Here is a 19,218-nt window from a genome sequence, read left to right on the forward strand (position 1 = left end):
CATCTTTAGATCCCCTGTTATGTGGGTTATTGTGACTATGATGTTTATTTTGTTTTTGTTCAGAACTTACTTCCACCCTGGCTGGACATCTTTAGATCCCCTGCGGTGTGGGCTATTGTTGCTGCTCATTTTGCTGAGAACTGGGGATTCTACACTTGGCTCACAGAGCTTCCCAGCTTCATGAAGTATGCTCTGAATTTTGACATACAAAATGTAAGTTCATTTAAATTTAATGATATATTTAATATGCATGTTTCTTTTGTAAGCTCACCCGAACCAATTACAGACTCAAGTGAGTTTTACTGATTGAAAAGTGTCCATCTGTCTATCTGTAATATTTTGTTTTGTCTGTACACTTTTCAAGAGCCACTGGATGAAACAGAAAGATGTGAAAGCTTCATTACATAGAGTAGACACATTGTGACACAAGTTTGTTCAAATCATAACACAGGACTGTTGAAGACACAAGTTCATGTAAATCAGTGTTAGGGTGGGACTGCAAAAAAGCGTAAAAATTTAACATAGAAATAGGAAGGATGTTTTGAAAATCCTTTTTTAGCATAGCTGATATTAAACATGTTAGTACAAAGCATGAACAGGTAGTGCAGAATCAAGTTTGTACAAATCATGTTTTGAAACTTTTGATTATTAAACTAATTCTGCTTTTTTCCCAGCAGTTGCCAAAGTATGCATGTGAGCCATATGTCCCTTAGGCATCATTCTTGTGAGTAAGATCAAAGTCATGAATTCCTTCAGTCACCTAGAAATTCTTGATTTGGCATAACTTTGAAGTGAATATACACAAGTAGTTTGCACTAGAAACAAAGTGTGCATTGAAGTGTGATAGGTAAAATATTAATCTGATATTTTTAGGATGGATATTTAGCAGCATTGTCCTATGCTGTGATGGGTCTGATATTTTTAGGTTGGATTTCAAGCAGCCCTGCACTAAGCTGTGATTTGTCTGATATTTTATACGTAAACTGGATATATCTAGGTGGGATATCTAGCAGCAATACCCTATACTATGATTGGTCTGATATTTTAGACTAGATATCTAGCAGCCCTGTCGTATGCAATGATTGGTCTGATATTTTTAGGTTGGATATCTAGCAGCCCTGTATTATTCTGATATTGGTTTGATATTTCTAGACGTGATATCTAGTGTCCCTGCACTTTGCTGATATTGGTCTGATAATTTTAGGCTGGATATCTAGCAGCCCTGCCCTGTGATTTGATTTGTATTTTTTAGTTTTCTACTGGTGAAACTAGAGGGGACTAAAGGTTTCCTCGGCGTCTGCCTTTCAGTCTGTCTAGCTGTCCGTCCTTTTGTCTGTCCCCGTCAGTTGTCCTACTTGGTTTTCTGCACTTTTTTCTACGCACTTCCAGATATTTAGCTGAATTTTGGTATGTGAGTGTATCTTTATGAGTTACAGATCAAGTTTGAAAGTTTTTTCGCTTGTTTGATTTTTGACAAAATTATGGCATTTTAAATTTTTAATGAATTATTAAGGTTTAAGATCGGGTTTCATGCTGCGCTAAATTCCGATGGTAAATATAAAGCAAGAAAAAGACATTGAATAAATGAGTTAAATTTTCGTATTTATGTGGATTATTTTGTAAGATTAAAAGCATTCACAACCTCAAAATCAAGCAGTTTTACCTTGGACATAACTTTTGAATATTATGAAATGACATCCTAAAGAAAAAGTGGAACCCAGTAGGGGACATGTATTGCTTATGCAATACTCTCAGAATGCTTGTTAGCTTGGATATCTAGCAGCCTAGTCTACTTTGCTGATATTGGTCTGATTGTTTAGCTAGATATCTAGCAGCCCTACACTTTGCTGAAATTGGTCTGATATTTTTAGCCTGGATAACTAGCATCCCTGCCCTATGTTTATATTGGTCTGATATTTTTAGCTCTACTGGTCAGAGACCAGAAGAGCTTATGCGATAGTAATGCGTCCGGCGTCCGTCCGTCTGTCTGTAAACAATTTTTCAAAATGCTACTCCTCCTACAGTTTTGGTCCGATTTCAATATAACTTGGCACACAAGTAGACTACACTAAGATACATAATTCTGTGCATCGGTTTTTGATTTCAATGAACGGTGTTGCCATGGTTACTAAAAATAGAAATATCTGTGAAATTCTTTCAAAATGCTACTCCTCCTACAGTTTTGGTCTGATTTCAATATAACTTGGCACACAAGTAGACTACACTAAGATACATAATTCTGTGCATCGGTTTTTGATTTCGTTGAACGGTGTTGCCATGGTTACTAAAAATAGAAATTTCTGTGAAATTCTTTCAAAATGCTACTCCTCCTACAGTTTTGCTTCTATTTCACTATAACTTGGCACACAAGTAGACTACAGTAAGATACATAATTCTGTGCATCGGTTTTTGATTTCAATGAACGGTGTTGCCATGGTTACTAAAAATAGAAATTTCTGTGAAATTCTTTCAAAATGCTACTCCTCCTACAGTTTTGGTCTGATTTCAATATAACTTGGCACACAAGTAGACTACAACAAGATACATAATTCTGTGCATCGGTTTGTGATTTCGATGAACGGTGTTGCCATGGTTACTAAAAATAGAAATTTCTGTGAAATTCTTTCAAAATGCTACTCCTCCTACAGTTTTGGTCTGATTTCATTAGACTACACTAAGATACATAATTCTGTGCATCAGTTTTTGATTTCAATGAACGGTGTTGCCGTGGTTACTAAAAATAGAAATTTTTGTGAAATTCTTTCAAAATGCTACTCCTTTTACAGTTTTGGCCTGATTTCATAAGATACATAATTCTGTGCATCGGTTTTTGCTTTGATGAGTGGCAAGGATCATTTTTCAATTCTATTTTTTGCTGTTTTTAAAGTTTAAAGTCACAACTGCTACTTTTCTCTTCCTTTGTTTTGAGTATAAACCAGTAGAGCTACAGTCTCGACAGAGACTTCTGGTTAAGCTTGATTTCTAGCAGCCCTGCCCTATGCTGTGATTGATTTAATATTTTTATTTTTAGGCTGGATATCTAGCAGCCCTGCCCTATGCTGTGATGGGTCTGGTGGTGATGACCTGTGGTTTCCTAGCAGACTCCCTTTTGGCACACTGCCAGCTATCAGTTGTTGCTGTCAGGAAAATGTTTACATGTGGAGGTAAGAATGTATTTGTTCAACTGACAACATCGTTTGGAGAATCATAGTCATCTATTTGTTTTGCATTATTCAGTGCTTTATTTCAAGTCTTAGTTATGTCTTTTGTGCTTTTGTACTTGACCAAAACTTGCTTTCAGATTGGATATATTGTGTGTTTTTATTAAAGATTATAGATAAGACTCACAGACCTTTTGACAAATCAAACTGGGACCAAGGACCTCTTTTAATGCCCATCTATGTCATAATGTATTATGGTATGATGATAATGTTTTTGTATACTATATACTAGTATTGTGTACTGTAATATACTAATGTATACTAATCCACACAGTTTCCCTAATTTTAGCTCAGGTGAAAGCTCAAGTGAGCTATTGCTAGAACAGGCAATTAAACCTTTACTTAAGTTATGATCAATGTATTTTGAAAGATAAACTATGTAGCATCATAACTGCAATGGTGCGTGGAAACAAATTGAGTAATGCGCTTCATGAAAATTTGTTTGCACACTCTGTTGCAGGTTATATCTATAAAAATAACAATTCATAGCTTATATATACATTCTTAAAAATTCGGCCTTAATTTACGGCACATGTTATATTTCAAAATCCATGTATTATCCTTCGTGTAAGGTACTGTTTTAAAAAGGAAGAGCTAATGTAACAGGTTCTAGTCAATGTCATGATGATTTTTGATTTTCCCTAAATATGACGTTGAACTTCTTTTGCCATTCTTATTTGTGATATCAGAATAAAATGCATGCTTTAAGGGTCCTCCACACACCCCAGCTTATGTTCTCATATTACTGAGCATTACTAATAACAAACATATCCACCTTTAAAAACTGGCCTGGAATTAAAACATAATTTATATAGATTTTTTAAAATAATGATTTCACAAGTTTCAAGATATTTTTCCCATGGCGTTTTAATACCAAGCACCACAAATTTTGTCTTAACCTTTCGCATATTTTTAAGCTCACAGAATAACCATAAAAAAGCAATTTTATTGATAAAAGCAATTTTATTGATCAACATATTTTTTGTATAGAAATTTATTTAATTTATGAAAAATAGATAAAAACTCATTTTCTCTAAAATACATCTAGAGAAAAATGTATGAAGTCTCCTTTTGTATAGAAAAAACATCAATGAATTAGATTACATAAAAAAATTTAATTAAAATTATCTTTAAACATGACTTATAATTTTAGCCTTCCTGAGCCAGCTGGTGTTTATGGTAGCAGCTGGATATCTGATGACCCCGGTAGCGGCCGTTGTTTGTGTGACCATTGCTGTGGGGCTGGGGGGCTTTGCCTGGGGAGGATTCAGTGTCAACCATCTAGATATTGCTCCACAGGTAACTGAAATATTTCTTAACTTTGGTTCACAAGGAACTACTTTGTCTGTTTACTATACACTTTGGGGTATGGTGTTGCTAGAACAGTTATGATTTTAATGTTGCTTCATCCTTTCATAAAAATGGTGTACATTTGCATGGTAAAAAGGCTGACAAACATATATAAACACAATGTCATCAAATGTTACAATCAAAATATACATATCTTTAAAAACTGAAAATATTGTTTGGCATTAAGTTGCAAATAGAAAAATGAGATAAGCACAAATTTGGTGACTAACTGAGCTTTTGGTCTGGAAGCCTTTACTAGAGTATTTATATTTTGAACAGATTCCGATACATAACTGATGGAGGATAAAAATGAATGTTCTGATTGCTTTTAATTCATAATTGCAGTATGCCAGTATTTTAATGGGAATATCCAACACATTTGCCACGATTCCTGGAATAGTCAGCCCTGGACTAACTGGTGTGATAGTCAGCAATCAGGTAATCTAAATTTTCCAAGTCATCAAATTTCTGCAATGGTTTAGACACTGGACACATATTGTACATGTTAACATATGCATTGAATATTGAACTTGATTGGATTTTCACCTCAAACATTTAAGGAATGACTCTAATTCTTGTCCAGATTATTCAATACAAACTGGTTTGGGTCAGTTTAGGCTTTATAATCCGCGAAGTGGATTATAAAAGAGCGTAAACTGACCCAAACCAGATTATACTCGAATACTTTGGCAAAGAATTGGAGTAGTTCCTTATAATTCAATTTTAAAATAATTAAACATCTGTGGATGTAAAATTGTGTTGCTTTTTATGAGTTCAAATTTGCCGCTCAGTAATACAAATGTAGTATAGTAACGGAAGTGATGGGAAACAAGAGGAGGTATAACTGATACACAGATCTGGTAGCCATGATGTTTGTTTAAACAAGGTAAAATTGAGCTACTGTTTGAAGTTAAAGGTATATTTATTAAATATGGAATTTTCCATGAATCCCGATGACTGGAAATGAGGGGATTGCATGGATACAGATGATTCAGCTGGTTGTCAAGGGGGTGTGTCCCCATACCAAACCAGATAATACAGAATAATCTGCATTCCTTTTTGCAATTTGGAAATCAACCAATGAGAGGCTAGAATACAAACAAAATTAAATTATTTGAGCTTGTTTGCATACATGCATTTCTAGATAAAGAGCCACAAAAATGCATAGTGATTATCTTGCATGATATGATACAAATAATATTTGACATTTTTTCAGGCTTTTTTTTTTACTGTCTTGATATTTTATGTGCCAAAAAAACGCTAGAACTGGTGCCAGTACGAAAACTGGAAATTTCGCCATCTCCAATATGTCCAATTGCACTTAATTTTCGATACTTACAAACCAATTATAATGCCGAATTCACAATTTATCAATAGCACAATTTTTCTAGTACTCACCAATATGGAAAGAAAGAAAACATCACTCCACAATACAGGACTTGCAAGATTTTGAAATGCACAAAATGAAAACAAATCTGGACAGTGTAATAAAATGTTTTCATCGAATTGTACATTTCATAAAAATATCATAAAAATGATGATGGTGAGATAAAAGATAGATAAGATAATATTTATTTAAAGTCGGGTACATCAACAAAAAACATTAGCTCTGAAGAGCTATTTTCCGACTGAGTACTAAAATATTGTACCATTGATAAGTTGTGAGTTTGACTTTAATTCGGTTTGCAAGTATTGAAAATCAACCTGAGAATGCCACCTCGGGTTGGAGGTAGCAATTTCCCTGTTTTTGTAATGGTGCCAGTTTTGACGTTTTTCTGGCACGTAAAATATTACAATTGTGAAAAAAGCCTGGAAAACATGAACTTGGACTAGAAGAGGAAATGCTCTTTTAATAGGAAATTATATGAATTAAAAACTTGACCAAATACCAATGAAAAACAAGAAATAGCCCCATCTTTAATGCAACACTTTATATACCTTTCAGCATGACAAGAGTGAATGGCAGATTGTGTTTTACCTAGCGGCAGGAATCTACCTAGCAGGGGGTGTTATATATGGACTGCTGGCCTCGGGCCACAGACAAGAGTGGGCGGAGGTTCCCACGGGGTACATGTCACAAGTGGACGAAAATATCAAAGATGATCTATGATGTGAGAATAACTATATAAAATAAATCACCAGAGAGGAGGAGAAAGGACGCCAAAGAGGAGGGGAATGGGTGTTCAGTGTTTACCTCAGGATCTCTGAAATTATGTCTAAAAAACTTAATAAATGTGCAATAGATTGAGCTTTAGTGAGAAAGTAGTTTATCTGTTGTAGATCTGTATTTTAATTGATATGGTAGTAAATGTTTGGTAAACTTTTTTCTCAGCTAGTTTTATAAAAGAAAAACTTCCTGCTTAATTGATATCATAGTTCTAGTAATCAATACAATAACTATATGTACTTTTTAAAAAGTGTGTTTGATAAGTAAGATATTAGATATACATGTAACTCTATTTTTCTTTTTATACGCCCGTCTTAAGAAGGGACGTATTATGTTATAGGCTTCCTGTCCATCCATCTGTCCGTCCGTCTGTTAGCTTTTTTGTTTCTGGCTCATAACTTTAATACTATTAGGCCTAGGATTATCAAACTTTGTCATCTGATGCATCTTGGGTGGAAGGTGTGTCGCGCACAAAAAGTAGGTCGCTCTGACCTTTTATTAAAATGTTATAGCCAAATATGGAAAAATCCTTTCTGGCCCATAACTAGAAAACTATAAGACTTACAATCATCAAACTTGGCCAGTTTATGCATCTTAGGTAGAAATTGTGTCGCGACCTATTTTAAGGTCACTGTGACCTTTGATTTAAGTGAAATTCAAAAAAAAAAATGTTTCTTTTTACTATTCATTTAAGCATCCCAAATAATGTAAGAGTATTGCACTGTCCTTTTTAAAAAAGTGTTAAATCAAGAAAATACTTAATTTTTAAGCATATACTTGACAGCAATCTATAACAAACATAATATATGTTAGAGAAATCCTACCTCTCCCATGAGTGTAATTATCAAGCACTGGCCAAGAAGAATTTTGGTAACAGAAATTTGCATGTCAAATTAGAGAGAAATTAATGAGTTTTGAGTGTGAGGATTTAACTGATAGAGCATCGTGTTATCTATATCCCTTGGGTATTGGGCAGATGGGTAAGCCTGTTGGATTAAAAATAGCTCTTGTTGGCTAGCCTAAGTTTTAAAATGAATTTGATGAAAAGTAATTAAAACTAATTTGATATTGCATAATAGACTAATCTGATATTATATAATATTAATTTAAAAGCTAATTTTTAAATATAGGGTGGGGTGGAATCAGCATGTCCATATGAATTAGATATTAAAACCTGTCGGACATTAAATCTCAACTAAAAAATATCTTTGAATATTTTATATGTTTAAAAAAAAAAATTATGGTATATAGTGCAGACCCATTCATCTCTTGGTTGTAATGAGTAGACAAGCGTCCAGTTAAAGATTAATTATTGAGTTCAATGTAGGAAGGCTATCTGATGAAGCAGTCTTATCTGTATCCTTTGGGGATTAGACAGAAGAAGTGCTGGTCAGTTTATAGCATATGTCATTTGATGGCCAGCCTTTTTTTTCAAAATTAATTTGGTATAGATTAAGGTGTTATGACTAATTTGACATTGTTAAATATGATGGGCATTTGACAAGGTCTAACACAACCAGCATAGAATGATGTAATATTTATTATAATTAATGCTTACATCACAGGGAATGGATAAATATTTGAAGGAATGGAAAAATCATGGAAATCTTAGAATCAAGGTTGACATGATTTTCTTGCATGCTAAACTGTTCAAGAAAATTGTATTTTTTTTGATGGGCGTATCATGCTGTGGCACGGCACTTTATTATTTTAAGTGAAAATAGAATATTTTACATATTCCGTAATGCTATGATAGAAATTTCTGATTAAATAACCAGGAATTAGTACGATATTAAATCATTTTTGTGTCTTTAACATTTATTTAAAATACTGATTTAATACTAAAAATTTTGAGTGACATTTTCTTAGAATGTAAGAAATGATGAAACATGATCTATATATTTTTTTTATAGTCTTGCAGCATAGATAGACTTTTTATGTCTGGATGAGCTGGTTTATTGGTTTATATATGATAATGAAAGATTTTTACATAGGTACAGCTGATAGATAGTTATGATTAATTGCAGAGAAACAGAGACAGTGAAGGTTATATTAATTATGCTATATTGTTTATTAAGTTGATTGAGCATATTAATTACATTCCTATCCTTTTACTTTTAAAAGACATCATTCCTTTAGTATAAAGACAATCGTAATAGATTTTTTAAAAATTACTGAACTATCTGTATATTATATACTGCCCGTCAATGAAAACGCAACAACTATGTACCAATCAAGTTAGGACATCTTTTACTTTGCCAAATCAGTTATTTAATAGTTGAATGGTTTTCATTCCATTACCGAAAGTTGATTTTTTAGCCCTCTTAACAGATAACATTTAAAAAAAAACACCCCCCTTCTGACCATTTAATCAAAACATGCTAGTCCGCCATGTACAACATACAGTGTACGCAGTCCGATTTCTACCTTGCATTAGGTTTATCAATGTCTTTATCTGAGCAAAATAAATATTCTTGCGCATTTTTAATTGCCTGTTTTTCAGATACTGATGTCAAATTTTCTCTAACTAGGCGCAGTGTAGTAACCCTTAGACTTCCGGTCAATGAACTGTCATTCATGCTTTTGAAACACATGAGTTAGAAAAGTCGTTATGTAGCGTATATTTGCATCTGTAGCTCTACGTTTTCTTTATTTTGAGAATTTCCAGCATTAGCAATGAAATCCGTGCTTTCGGTAATTTTGAGGAAATACAGGAAATCACATCCGGAAAAGAAAGAAATATTTTTTCCCGGCATTTTAGTACAATACTTATGATAAACAGGTACAAAACCTTAAAAACCAAAATATTGTCAAATGTTTTATCAAAATTGCTAATATTTGATTTCTGTTAAGAAGGCTAAAAATCAACTTCCGGTAATGGAATGAAAATCATTCACCCGTCAAAAAACTGATTTGGCAAAGTTAAAGATGTCCTAACTTTTTTGGTACATAGTTATATCCTGTACATAATTTTCACCCTAAATTTAAGGTGTTGTGTTTCTATTGACGGTGAGTATACATCTTCCATTAGTTACCTGTAAATTTGAGTCTTACCTTTCAGGTTATCTAGAATATGTAATAAGAGTGTATCAATAAAGGTTAATATGACCTGGAAGTACATGTACGTGAAACATGGCATAAATGTACATTTTTAGTGAAAGCTAATTTGAGAGAGAGAGATATTCTTATTATCATTGCCGGTATACAATCATACTGAAAAAATGTACTTATTACACTAAGACTTTTTCTCCAGGAACTTAATAGTTATTTTCATATGCTTCCTATATTTAAATTTTTGTTTTTCTCACATATAGTAAAGTTGTCACATAAAGATACGAAATGATAAAAGATTGTTTACTAAGAGAGAGAAAAATACTTTTTACGGAATTTGGGCTCAAATCTGAACTAAGATTGGAAATTTTAAAAGCTAATACTGTTTTATTTTGTTTGAAAAAATCATATTTATTTAATATAGTTTGAAACTTTAGTCCCTTATTATTAATTAAAATTACATTTGAAAATTTCTTCAAGTCTTTGATCATGATTGTGTAAGAATTATACCTAAATACATTGTTCTATAATAATTTTGAGAAGTAGAAAAGAAGATATATTTTCATATGCTGCCATTCTGCCAAAAATGTAGTCCCTGCTATTCTTCAATAATAGTTTACCATTTCTATTTAAAGTTGTATAATTATGTTGAGGAAAGAAAAATATGGTCTTTACAATCTCTTACACCTAAATATATAAGGCATAAAAGCAAATATACTTTTAAATTTATCTAGTCAGAAACCAGAGAAGAATAAAACAAAAATGAATTAGATCTGTTTTACTTTTTTAATTCAGAGTATTAGAATTTGGAAGACGCTGTGCCATCACAAGGTTTTTCATTTAATGAGCTGAAACATGCTACTACCTATATGTCTATTAATATGGCATTACATTTTACTAATTGCCATGCAATATTCTGTGATTTTATTTATTGCTTTTTTATTCAAATATTTCATCAGGTAAAACACAAATAATTCAGATGTATATAATTGTTTGACCTGTTGTTATTAAATGTTGTTATTGTTATCTTTTATTGTTGATGTTGTAGAATTTTTTTTATTTTTTGAATTATTTATTTTCACACATGCAATATGTATAATCAAATTGTAAAGCTTATTTTTCATGATGATCAGGTGGAGGATTGGTGTTTTTGTAAAAATGTATACATAATGAAACTGGTACACCAAGTATTCTAAGGAAATGCTTGAAAAAGGAAACAGGTATTTTTGATCAATATCTTGTGAAATGATTGCTTTAAGCAGTGTAATTAATAATAATATTATGATGTTGTTCATGATCTCAGTATTATGCCTTAAAGATGTTTGATGATTTTGTGGAGTCAGTAAATTAAATGTTGTTAACAGCTCACAATGTTTTTGATTATCATTAATAAATCTATTTCTAGAAGTTGGACACATTTTATAAAGCCGAATACTGAGAGTTATTTTCCTATGATTTCCTTCTAGTTCTTTAATTCTTCGTACCAAGAATTACCATTGTATGTTATTAATTTGTTTCATAATTTTTTTTTTTATTAAATTCAAGAAAAAAAACTATTGAAAATGTAATTTAAAATATAAATTAACCTTTAATGAAAAATGGTCATCTGATACAGTAGAAAGCTGAAACGATTGATAATTATTTTTTATCCGAAAGTGAATTTATTTTTTAATTAGATATTTTTTAAAACCCCTTTATGTTGAAAAAAAATGTAGAAATTGATTCTTTTACATCACAATTTACTGTCTCACTCATACACGGACACATAGGCTTACCCCAGAGATTTCTGAAGCAGGAATAATTTTAACTCCTGCCGTCCACGATACTTAGTCTCTAAATGGACACAAAGTCCTAGAGCTAAAAAAATAACGCTTCCTAAAGCAGGACACTAAACAATAGTCACTACGCTGCCACCAATCTTGAAACATGAAGCGGTCACCCGTCTGAGGGCTCTACACGCTCGCCTTTGCTTAAGGTCAGATGACGCGTTCCTCAAAGACATATCTTGCATCTCTTGGTATTATATTAAAAATTGTTCATATTTGTCATTCTCTCCTGATTTTTAGATTGTTTTCAAAATGTTTTAATTATAAGTACTCCAAAAATTCTGTTATACCGGTAGGCCATTTAGAATATTAACCATAAAGCTTATATAAGAAATATGACCCTGCAGTATCTTGGCCAAATGCCTGTTAAGGTACCCTAATTTTTTGTGTGGAAACTTTAGTGCCTATACTTAAATGACAAATTCTTAGAAAAAATTATATATAATTTTGAGGAACATGTCATCTGACCTTAACTTGCCAGAAATGGAAAAAGACTCTACAGTATTTTTATATATTTTTTTTATATTTATTGTAAGGTGTATCTATAAATTTTATCAATTTTCAGTAAATGTAAGAAAATAACCATAACAAGAGGCCCATGGGCCACATCGCTCACCTGAGTAACTTGGGTGATACAGTTCTTTACCAGATTCCCCCTCTTGCTATACCTATCATGCCCCACTACCCCCTTCCCTTTTATGATTTTAAAACTTTAGAATCTACACTACCCTAGGATGCTTCAATATAAGTTTCATCTTTCCTGGCCCAGTGGTTCTTGAGAAGAAGATTTTTAAAGATTTCTTTTATATATTTCTATGTGAAACTTGGATTCCTTATTGTGGCCCCGCCCTACCCCCGGGGGTCATGATTTTAACAATTTAATATCTACACTACCCAAGGATGCTTCCACATAAGTTTCAGCTTTCCTGGCCCAGTGGTTCTTGAGAAGAAGATTTTTAAAGATTTGATCTATATATTTCTTTGTAAAACTTAAATTTCATATTGTGGCTCTGTCCTACCCCCGGGGGTCATGATTTTAATAATTTAATATCTACACTCCCAAGGATGCTTCCACATAAGTTTCAGCTTTCCTGGCCCAGTGGTTCTTGAGAAGAAGAATTTTAAAGACTTGTTCTATATATTTCTATGTAAAATTTGGATTCCCTATTGTGGCCCCGCCATTCCCTTGAGGGTCATGATTTTAACAATTTAATATCTACGCTACTCAACGAAGCTTCCATATAAGTTTCAGCTTTCCTGGCCCAGTGGTTCTTTAGAAGATTTTTTAGTGACCCCACCCTATTTTTATCTTTTCTTGATTATCTCCCCTTGTAAGGGGACTTGGCCCTTCATTTTAACAATTTAAACTTCCCTTTACCCAAGGATGCTTTGTACCAAGTTTGGTTAGAATTGGCCCATTGGTTCTTGAGAAGAAATTGAAAATGTGAAAAAATTACAGACGGAAGGACGGACGGACGACGGACAAAATGTGATCAGAAAAGCTCACTTGAGCCTTCGGCTCAGGTGAGCTAAAAATATATACGTGCACATTTCTTATAATTTACTTTTTTTAATTGGTCAAATCAGTGCATGATCCAACGATTTTTTTTTAAGTTTCAAAATCATGAATATTATTAATCTGCAGGTGAACTAATAATTTTTTTGACTTAAGCTCCAGGCGAATCTAAACTTTTCTTGGTTTACATTAGCATACATTTGTTTTTATCTTGAGGTGAAGTAACTTTATTGCGTCTGACAGAAGATGACGCGATAAAAGTATGGTTCTTCGCCTCAAAGACAAAAGTAGGGAACCTCAGTAGATGAAACTGTGATGAGCAGATGCCCTTGATAATACACATAATGTCAGTGACGTTTAACCATGAACTTTACTGTGCTAAGTGCATTTCCTTTTGAGAATCTGCAAGAGATATAATTTTGTTTGGTTAAAAATACTTCAATTATTAGGAAATACCGGTATCTGGAAACAGCTCCTCTATGACAGTTGAAGCTGTTAATTATAGTTAAGTCGAAAAAGTTATAAAATTTTCAGCTTTACTGTATGAAGCATTTCGACTGCAACTATGGTCTAGCATATTGGTCTTTTCATGCTTTTGAATTTACTCAATTTAAATTAAAACACGATGCTTACATTTATAATATTCTTTATTCTTTTATTCGTGTAATGAAAGCATAAATACCGTCACAGTTGCTTTTAAATGAACATTCAGATTAAAACTATACAAGGTCAAAGGATGTTACAGTTCTCATGATTCTCATCTTAGAAGTTTCTGTACTGGCTTTGGTGTTTTGCCCTTAAAATATCACGCTTAAAATGGGTAAGATTTTTCGAAATTTGCGCTTGTTTTCTATCGAGCCTTTGTAGCTCACTTAGAGCAAAATCCCTCTTCGAACGCACCTCAGATCTTCCTTTGTTAGCATACGATGAACGCAAGGCAGTATCGATGTCTCGTCTCAAAAGTCCCCTATTCAAAGCGTCTGATTTCAAATCAAGATTAACAGCAAATTCATCTTCTTTAGCAGAAGCAAAAGGTACCCAGCTTGTCCTGCTATCAAACCTTAACTGCCTGGCTTATTTACCGACATACGGGGATTTCCGGTGAACAGGAATAGAAGCAACCGGAGGTGGGATGTATTCCGGAACTCTGACGGGAACATAATCCCTGACAACGGAACGTGCACGTCTTCGGACGGGGGATGCAAATCTAGGTCGTGGAGTATATTCCGAAACGGGTATGTAATCCCGAACAGACGAGCGCGCGCGGCGTCTCCTAGGTGAGGCGTCCCTGGGAAGCGGGGTGTAGGACCAGTCATCATCAGGACTCCAGTCTTCAATGGCATAACGACGTCTACGAATTTCATAGATGCTATCGTCGTAGTTGTATGGATGTTCTCGTGGGTTAACGTAGAAACCTAGGGGCTCGTCGTCATAACTGTATGGTGGTACATAGACATAAGTCCAGGCAGGGTCATCGTATTCTACAAAACAACACAGCATTGCATAAAATCTCACAAGAGACCGAAAATTCTTTAGATGTAGGTAACATACCTAAAGGTATGAACATATCTGCAATCTATGATATGTCATCTTGAATGAATATAAGCAAATAAGATTGCAAGTGCATGATAACAGATGTGTAAAAGTGTCTGGTACAAGGACACTGACTTCAGCAGAAATGATTGCCAACTAAGAAGTTTAACGAATAACATATAGGCTACAATCCTACATCAACTAATCTTTCAAACTTATAAAGACTTACTCATCGTACATAGACACAAATAATTCTACAAGACTGCACCTTTCCCACTGATATTTTTTAAAAGAAATATTCTCAATTATGAATCATAGTAACATAAGATGTTCATACACAAAAAAACCAGCATGCATTTCCAGGAGATTTGACCACACATAAAATGATAAAAATGTTTTCCTTTTTTTTGAAAATTAACATAATCATAGTTTTAGCTGGTATTTTCAAAAAAATAATTTAGAGGAGGCGCACAACTTTAATTACCAGGCAATATAAGATTGCAAAAAGGTTCTTTAAATTCTTTAAAAATTGGAAGTTTTAAATTAAAGAAATAAGAAATTAAACTTCAAAACTACAATGCTGAAAGTGTCTGGTGCAAGGACGCTGACTTCAGCAGAAATGATTGCCAACTAAGAAGTTTAACGAATAACATATAGGCTACAATCCTACATCAATTAATCTTTCAAACTTATAAAGACTTACTCAACGTACATAGACACAAAACACCCAAAACACTCTTTCCTAAACTTGTACAAACTGTCAAAGCAACACCTACTTGTATGCAAAATATTTAGTTTTTAAGGTCCAGGTACATTTTTGACCTGAAACCAAGAGCATTTTTAAAACTACAGGTAAGAAAGATTAAAGTTTCAATCATAATTTGTTTACGTAAAGTATATAATCAAAGCTTATAAACTTATTATTGAGAAATGAATATCATTGCCCTATAAGTAGGGGGTAGTGTATGTCCATAAGGTATTAGATAATATGATAACACCACTGAAATCTACCCAGAGGTACAGAGCTTTGTAATGTACGGAGCTGGTCAGATTCTACAGAAACCTGCAACTGTACTCACGCCTGACACGTGTTGTGGATTAGGAGAACAGTGGTTCACCTGGTATAAGAAGCTCTGCTTTCTAACAGATGAATTGTTTCTGTCTAGAGCAATTGATCTCGTAAATCTGGGGCTGCTATAAAGGAGCTAGAATAGTTTTCACTCTTACTAGTAAATTAAGAAATAAAGGAAATATACCTGTAACTCATTGTGTTTTGTGTTCTTTCACCCAACCCCATGGGAACTGATAATGCTAAAAACATGGATGATGTGGAATTATCAGCTGTTAACAGATATATTAATTTTGAAAAAAAAACCCACAGATCTTGTACATTTTCCCTTCAGTCTTTATAACTATATCTAAATAGTAAACTGTGTTGTGATGTGCATGGGAACAATCTCAGATCCAAGCACTTCTGAGTGACTTCACCCAACTATTTTATTGCATGTACAAGTAAGACGTACTCCATATACCTCGAAGAAAAGTTGAAAATTGTACATAATTACTTTTATGAAACATTTTGTGCAACCAAGTCTCAAGAACTTTCCTCATGCTTGTTGAAAAGAATGTGATTTTATCTGGGTATCTATAACAACGCTTATACAACAAAGGTTGACAATGACTTATTAAGGTTTGCAGAACATGGAAAGCTCGAGTCAGAACAATTATCTACAGAACTGCATGACGACAGAGTAAACTAATGTGCCGACTGGAATGAGGAAGTTAGAAAGTCATCTCTCAAGAATTTGCTTCGCTATGCTAACAGTGCAAAACACAATATCAAACAAATAAATAGATGAAAAATACTTATATTATTTTAATTTGCACACACTATTTACAACCAGAAATAAATGGTTTTAGGAGCTGTTTAATAGGGTTTTACAAATAAATTAAAAACGACTTGGGTAGAGTATAAGTATTTCAATTATATCTTGAACAAATCTATATACTGCACAAACTTTACTTAATAAGCATATTGCATGTTCGTTTGCTTTTGTTGCACAAACAGCAGACATTTGAATTGTATTTACTTAATACAATAACTTAATTTGGAAACATTTAAAAAAAAAAGCGATTTTTACAAGAAATGACGTCAGCGTATCAATGATCGAAAACAAATCAGATTTTTACCAAAATTTATGTTTTATTTAAAATTATCGATTTCTTTTATTTTGGAAAATATTATTTACAAATCCGAATCTTTATCTTTATCTACACTTTTTAAAAATAAGAAAAATATCATGTACAAGGTTTAAAAAAATCTGTAATTGTCTTACCTACGTAGTATGCCATTTTGTTCACCCCGCTCCCGTGCCTCTCACAGCTGGTAAAAATTAGTGGCGTCTCCGAGCGACTTACTGAGGTGATATACACTCACTGCAGTGTAGGCGTATACCTACATGTATAGTACTCTCTCTCTCTTTCTCTCTCTCTCTCTCTCTCTCAAGTGGGTTATTAGCCTATCCGACCATGTATTAAAAAAAAAATATAATATAAACTCAGTTTGATATTTTGTTAATAATTTTCTCTCTTCACATTTGAAAAAAAAATCTTGCATACAATGTGGATACATTTTTGTCTCTATTTAAAAAAAAAAAAACTAAATCTGGCCCTAAATGCATTTAAATGCCTGTCTGTGTACACTCTCGTAAACATGCACATGCTTTTATATTTAGGTCTTTCCACCTTTCTGTGGAAAGACCTACCGGTATTGAAATGCTTATTAGGTCTTTCCACCTTTCTGTGGAAAGACCTATTGAAATGCTTATGTTTTTTTTATTTTATCTCTGACCTTAGCTTTTGAGACCGTAAGACTTATCGAAAAACTTAATAGTTCATGATACTGGATATCAAAACTTTATATTTAAACTTTGATCCCTTATGCAGTTATTGCCTCTTTCATAGTATCGCTTGTTATCGCTACTCCTTCGAAACCGTTTACCGTAGAGATATGGAGATTTTTCAGTTTAATTATTGTGAAAGTTCTTCGACCCCTTCAATGTGTGATATTATGAAATCTATTTCTATATGTATTTATTCGATTTTATTTATTTTTTCATATCGTTTTGAGAAATATAATCTTAAAATTTGATTAACCAAAAGTTCTATTGCGCACCTGGATTGAGTTGCCTGAGTAAAGTTTTATTCTATGATTCCATTGGCTCTTTCATTTGATTGGTTATTTCTTATTTTTTCATCAAATGATACATTTTCATTATAAGTATAAATTTACCGCGCTTTACCTTGTATATCAGAGCAGTAATACGCTTTCCAGAAAGAAGTATATTTTAAATCCAGTGTCTATCATACACATCTTATGTAACTTGTATATTTGATTATGTGTTTCATTGCCATATAAAGATTTGATCTACGTTATTATTTTGATTGCAATCCTTTTACTTTATTGTATTTTTGCATTCAAAGTTGTAACTGAAATTATAATGAGGCTGTAAGGTTTCAACTTGAATTGTTTACAGTACACATTTTTTCACAGAGTTAACTTTTTCTTAAACGTATACTGTAGGTAAATTATCTCATATATTATTTTCTCAATTTTTGTAATTTTGACTTTTTATGTACTTTGTTTATTTTAGATCAATGCCTTTATTTCCTGAATAAATTATGAAAACATAACATCTGCCTTGCTGCTCGGTTACAAATGAATTATTGCCCCTGAAAGTGTCTAAATTTTACAAAAAATTAAAAATTTTGAAAACGAGAAGTCGTAGAGACATGAAACCAACTGCAAAAGATTTATTGACCTTTGACCTTCAAATTTATATCAAGGTCAAAGGTCAAGGTCATTCCAAAAATGAGAATTAAATTGTCTTCTATAGCTCTTAACGTCCTTAAACATATACTATCTATCTTTTGTCTTTAATATGTACTCTTACAACTCTTTCAAAGATTTTTAGTCTTGTCCCCTTAGATTGACCCTTTGAAAAGTTAATGCCCCTTGTGAAAAAAAACCTTGTTATCGCTACTCCTTCGAAACTGTAAACCGTAGAGACATGAAATGTTCACTGATGTCTTAAGGGTCTTTAGTCAGAACTTTATAGAGTTTCAGTTCAAAAGGATCTTATGACCCCTTATATAAGTTATCACCCTTTAAAGTCTTTGTGCTAACTATAAAACCTCATATCTTTAAAACTATAAGTCATAGGGGCATGGGATTAATTGCAATCTGACTCTTAACCTTTGACCTTGAAATTTTTCAAAGTCAAAGGTCAAGGACATTTTAAAATGTTACTTTTTTAATGCTTTAAGCCACTTCTGGATTTTTTTCATTATTTTTAATTTAAAAGAGGTAAATATTAAACAAATTTGAAATTCAAAGATGGTGGAAAGACCTCTTATTGTTCTGTGAACAATAAGTCTCCTAGTTTATAATGTTTTTGCACGACTGAAAAGTTATTAACGAATACCAGTCCTTTATCTGAATTTCAAGCAAGATGAAATTCTCGACGAGTTTCGTATCTTTGCTCATTAGTTTTG

The 19,218-nt window shown here is 32.9% G+C and overlaps 2 protein-coding genes across 2 annotated transcripts; one reads left to right on the plus strand and one right to left on the minus strand.

Moving 5' to 3' along the window:
• Window positions 1-63: 63 nt before the first annotated feature.
• On the plus strand, window positions 64-6,970 carry LOC134278786 (sialin-like; the record flags this gene model as incomplete). Its single annotated transcript, XM_062761070.1, has 5 exons — window positions 64-213; window positions 3,032-3,164; window positions 4,375-4,520; window positions 4,917-5,009; window positions 6,517-6,970. Coding segments are annotated over 5 exons (687 nt in total), but the record flags the coding sequence as incomplete, so codon positions are not given.
• Window positions 6,971-13,760: 6,790 nt separating this feature from the next.
• On the minus strand, window positions 13,761-17,155 carry LOC134278785 (uncharacterized). The gene is made up of 2 exons (XM_062761069.1): window positions 17,001-17,155; window positions 13,761-14,612 (listed from the first exon to the last, which is right to left on the minus strand). The coding sequence occupies exons 1-2, from the start codon at window positions 17,014-17,016 to the stop codon at window positions 14,206-14,208; spliced, it is 423 nt and encodes a 140-aa protein (XP_062617053.1). The 5' UTR covers window positions 17,017-17,155; the 3' UTR covers window positions 13,761-14,205.
• Between the last annotated feature and the right edge of the window lie 2,063 nt (window positions 17,156-19,218).

This window comes from Saccostrea cucullata, unplaced genomic scaffold, assembly GCF_032062105.1.
Source record: "Saccostrea cucullata isolate Sc308-1 unplaced genomic scaffold, CSIRO_AGI_Scuc_v1 ctg6117, whole genome shotgun sequence".
NCBI lineage: Eukaryota > Metazoa > Mollusca > Bivalvia > Ostreida > Ostreidae > Saccostrea > Saccostrea cuccullata.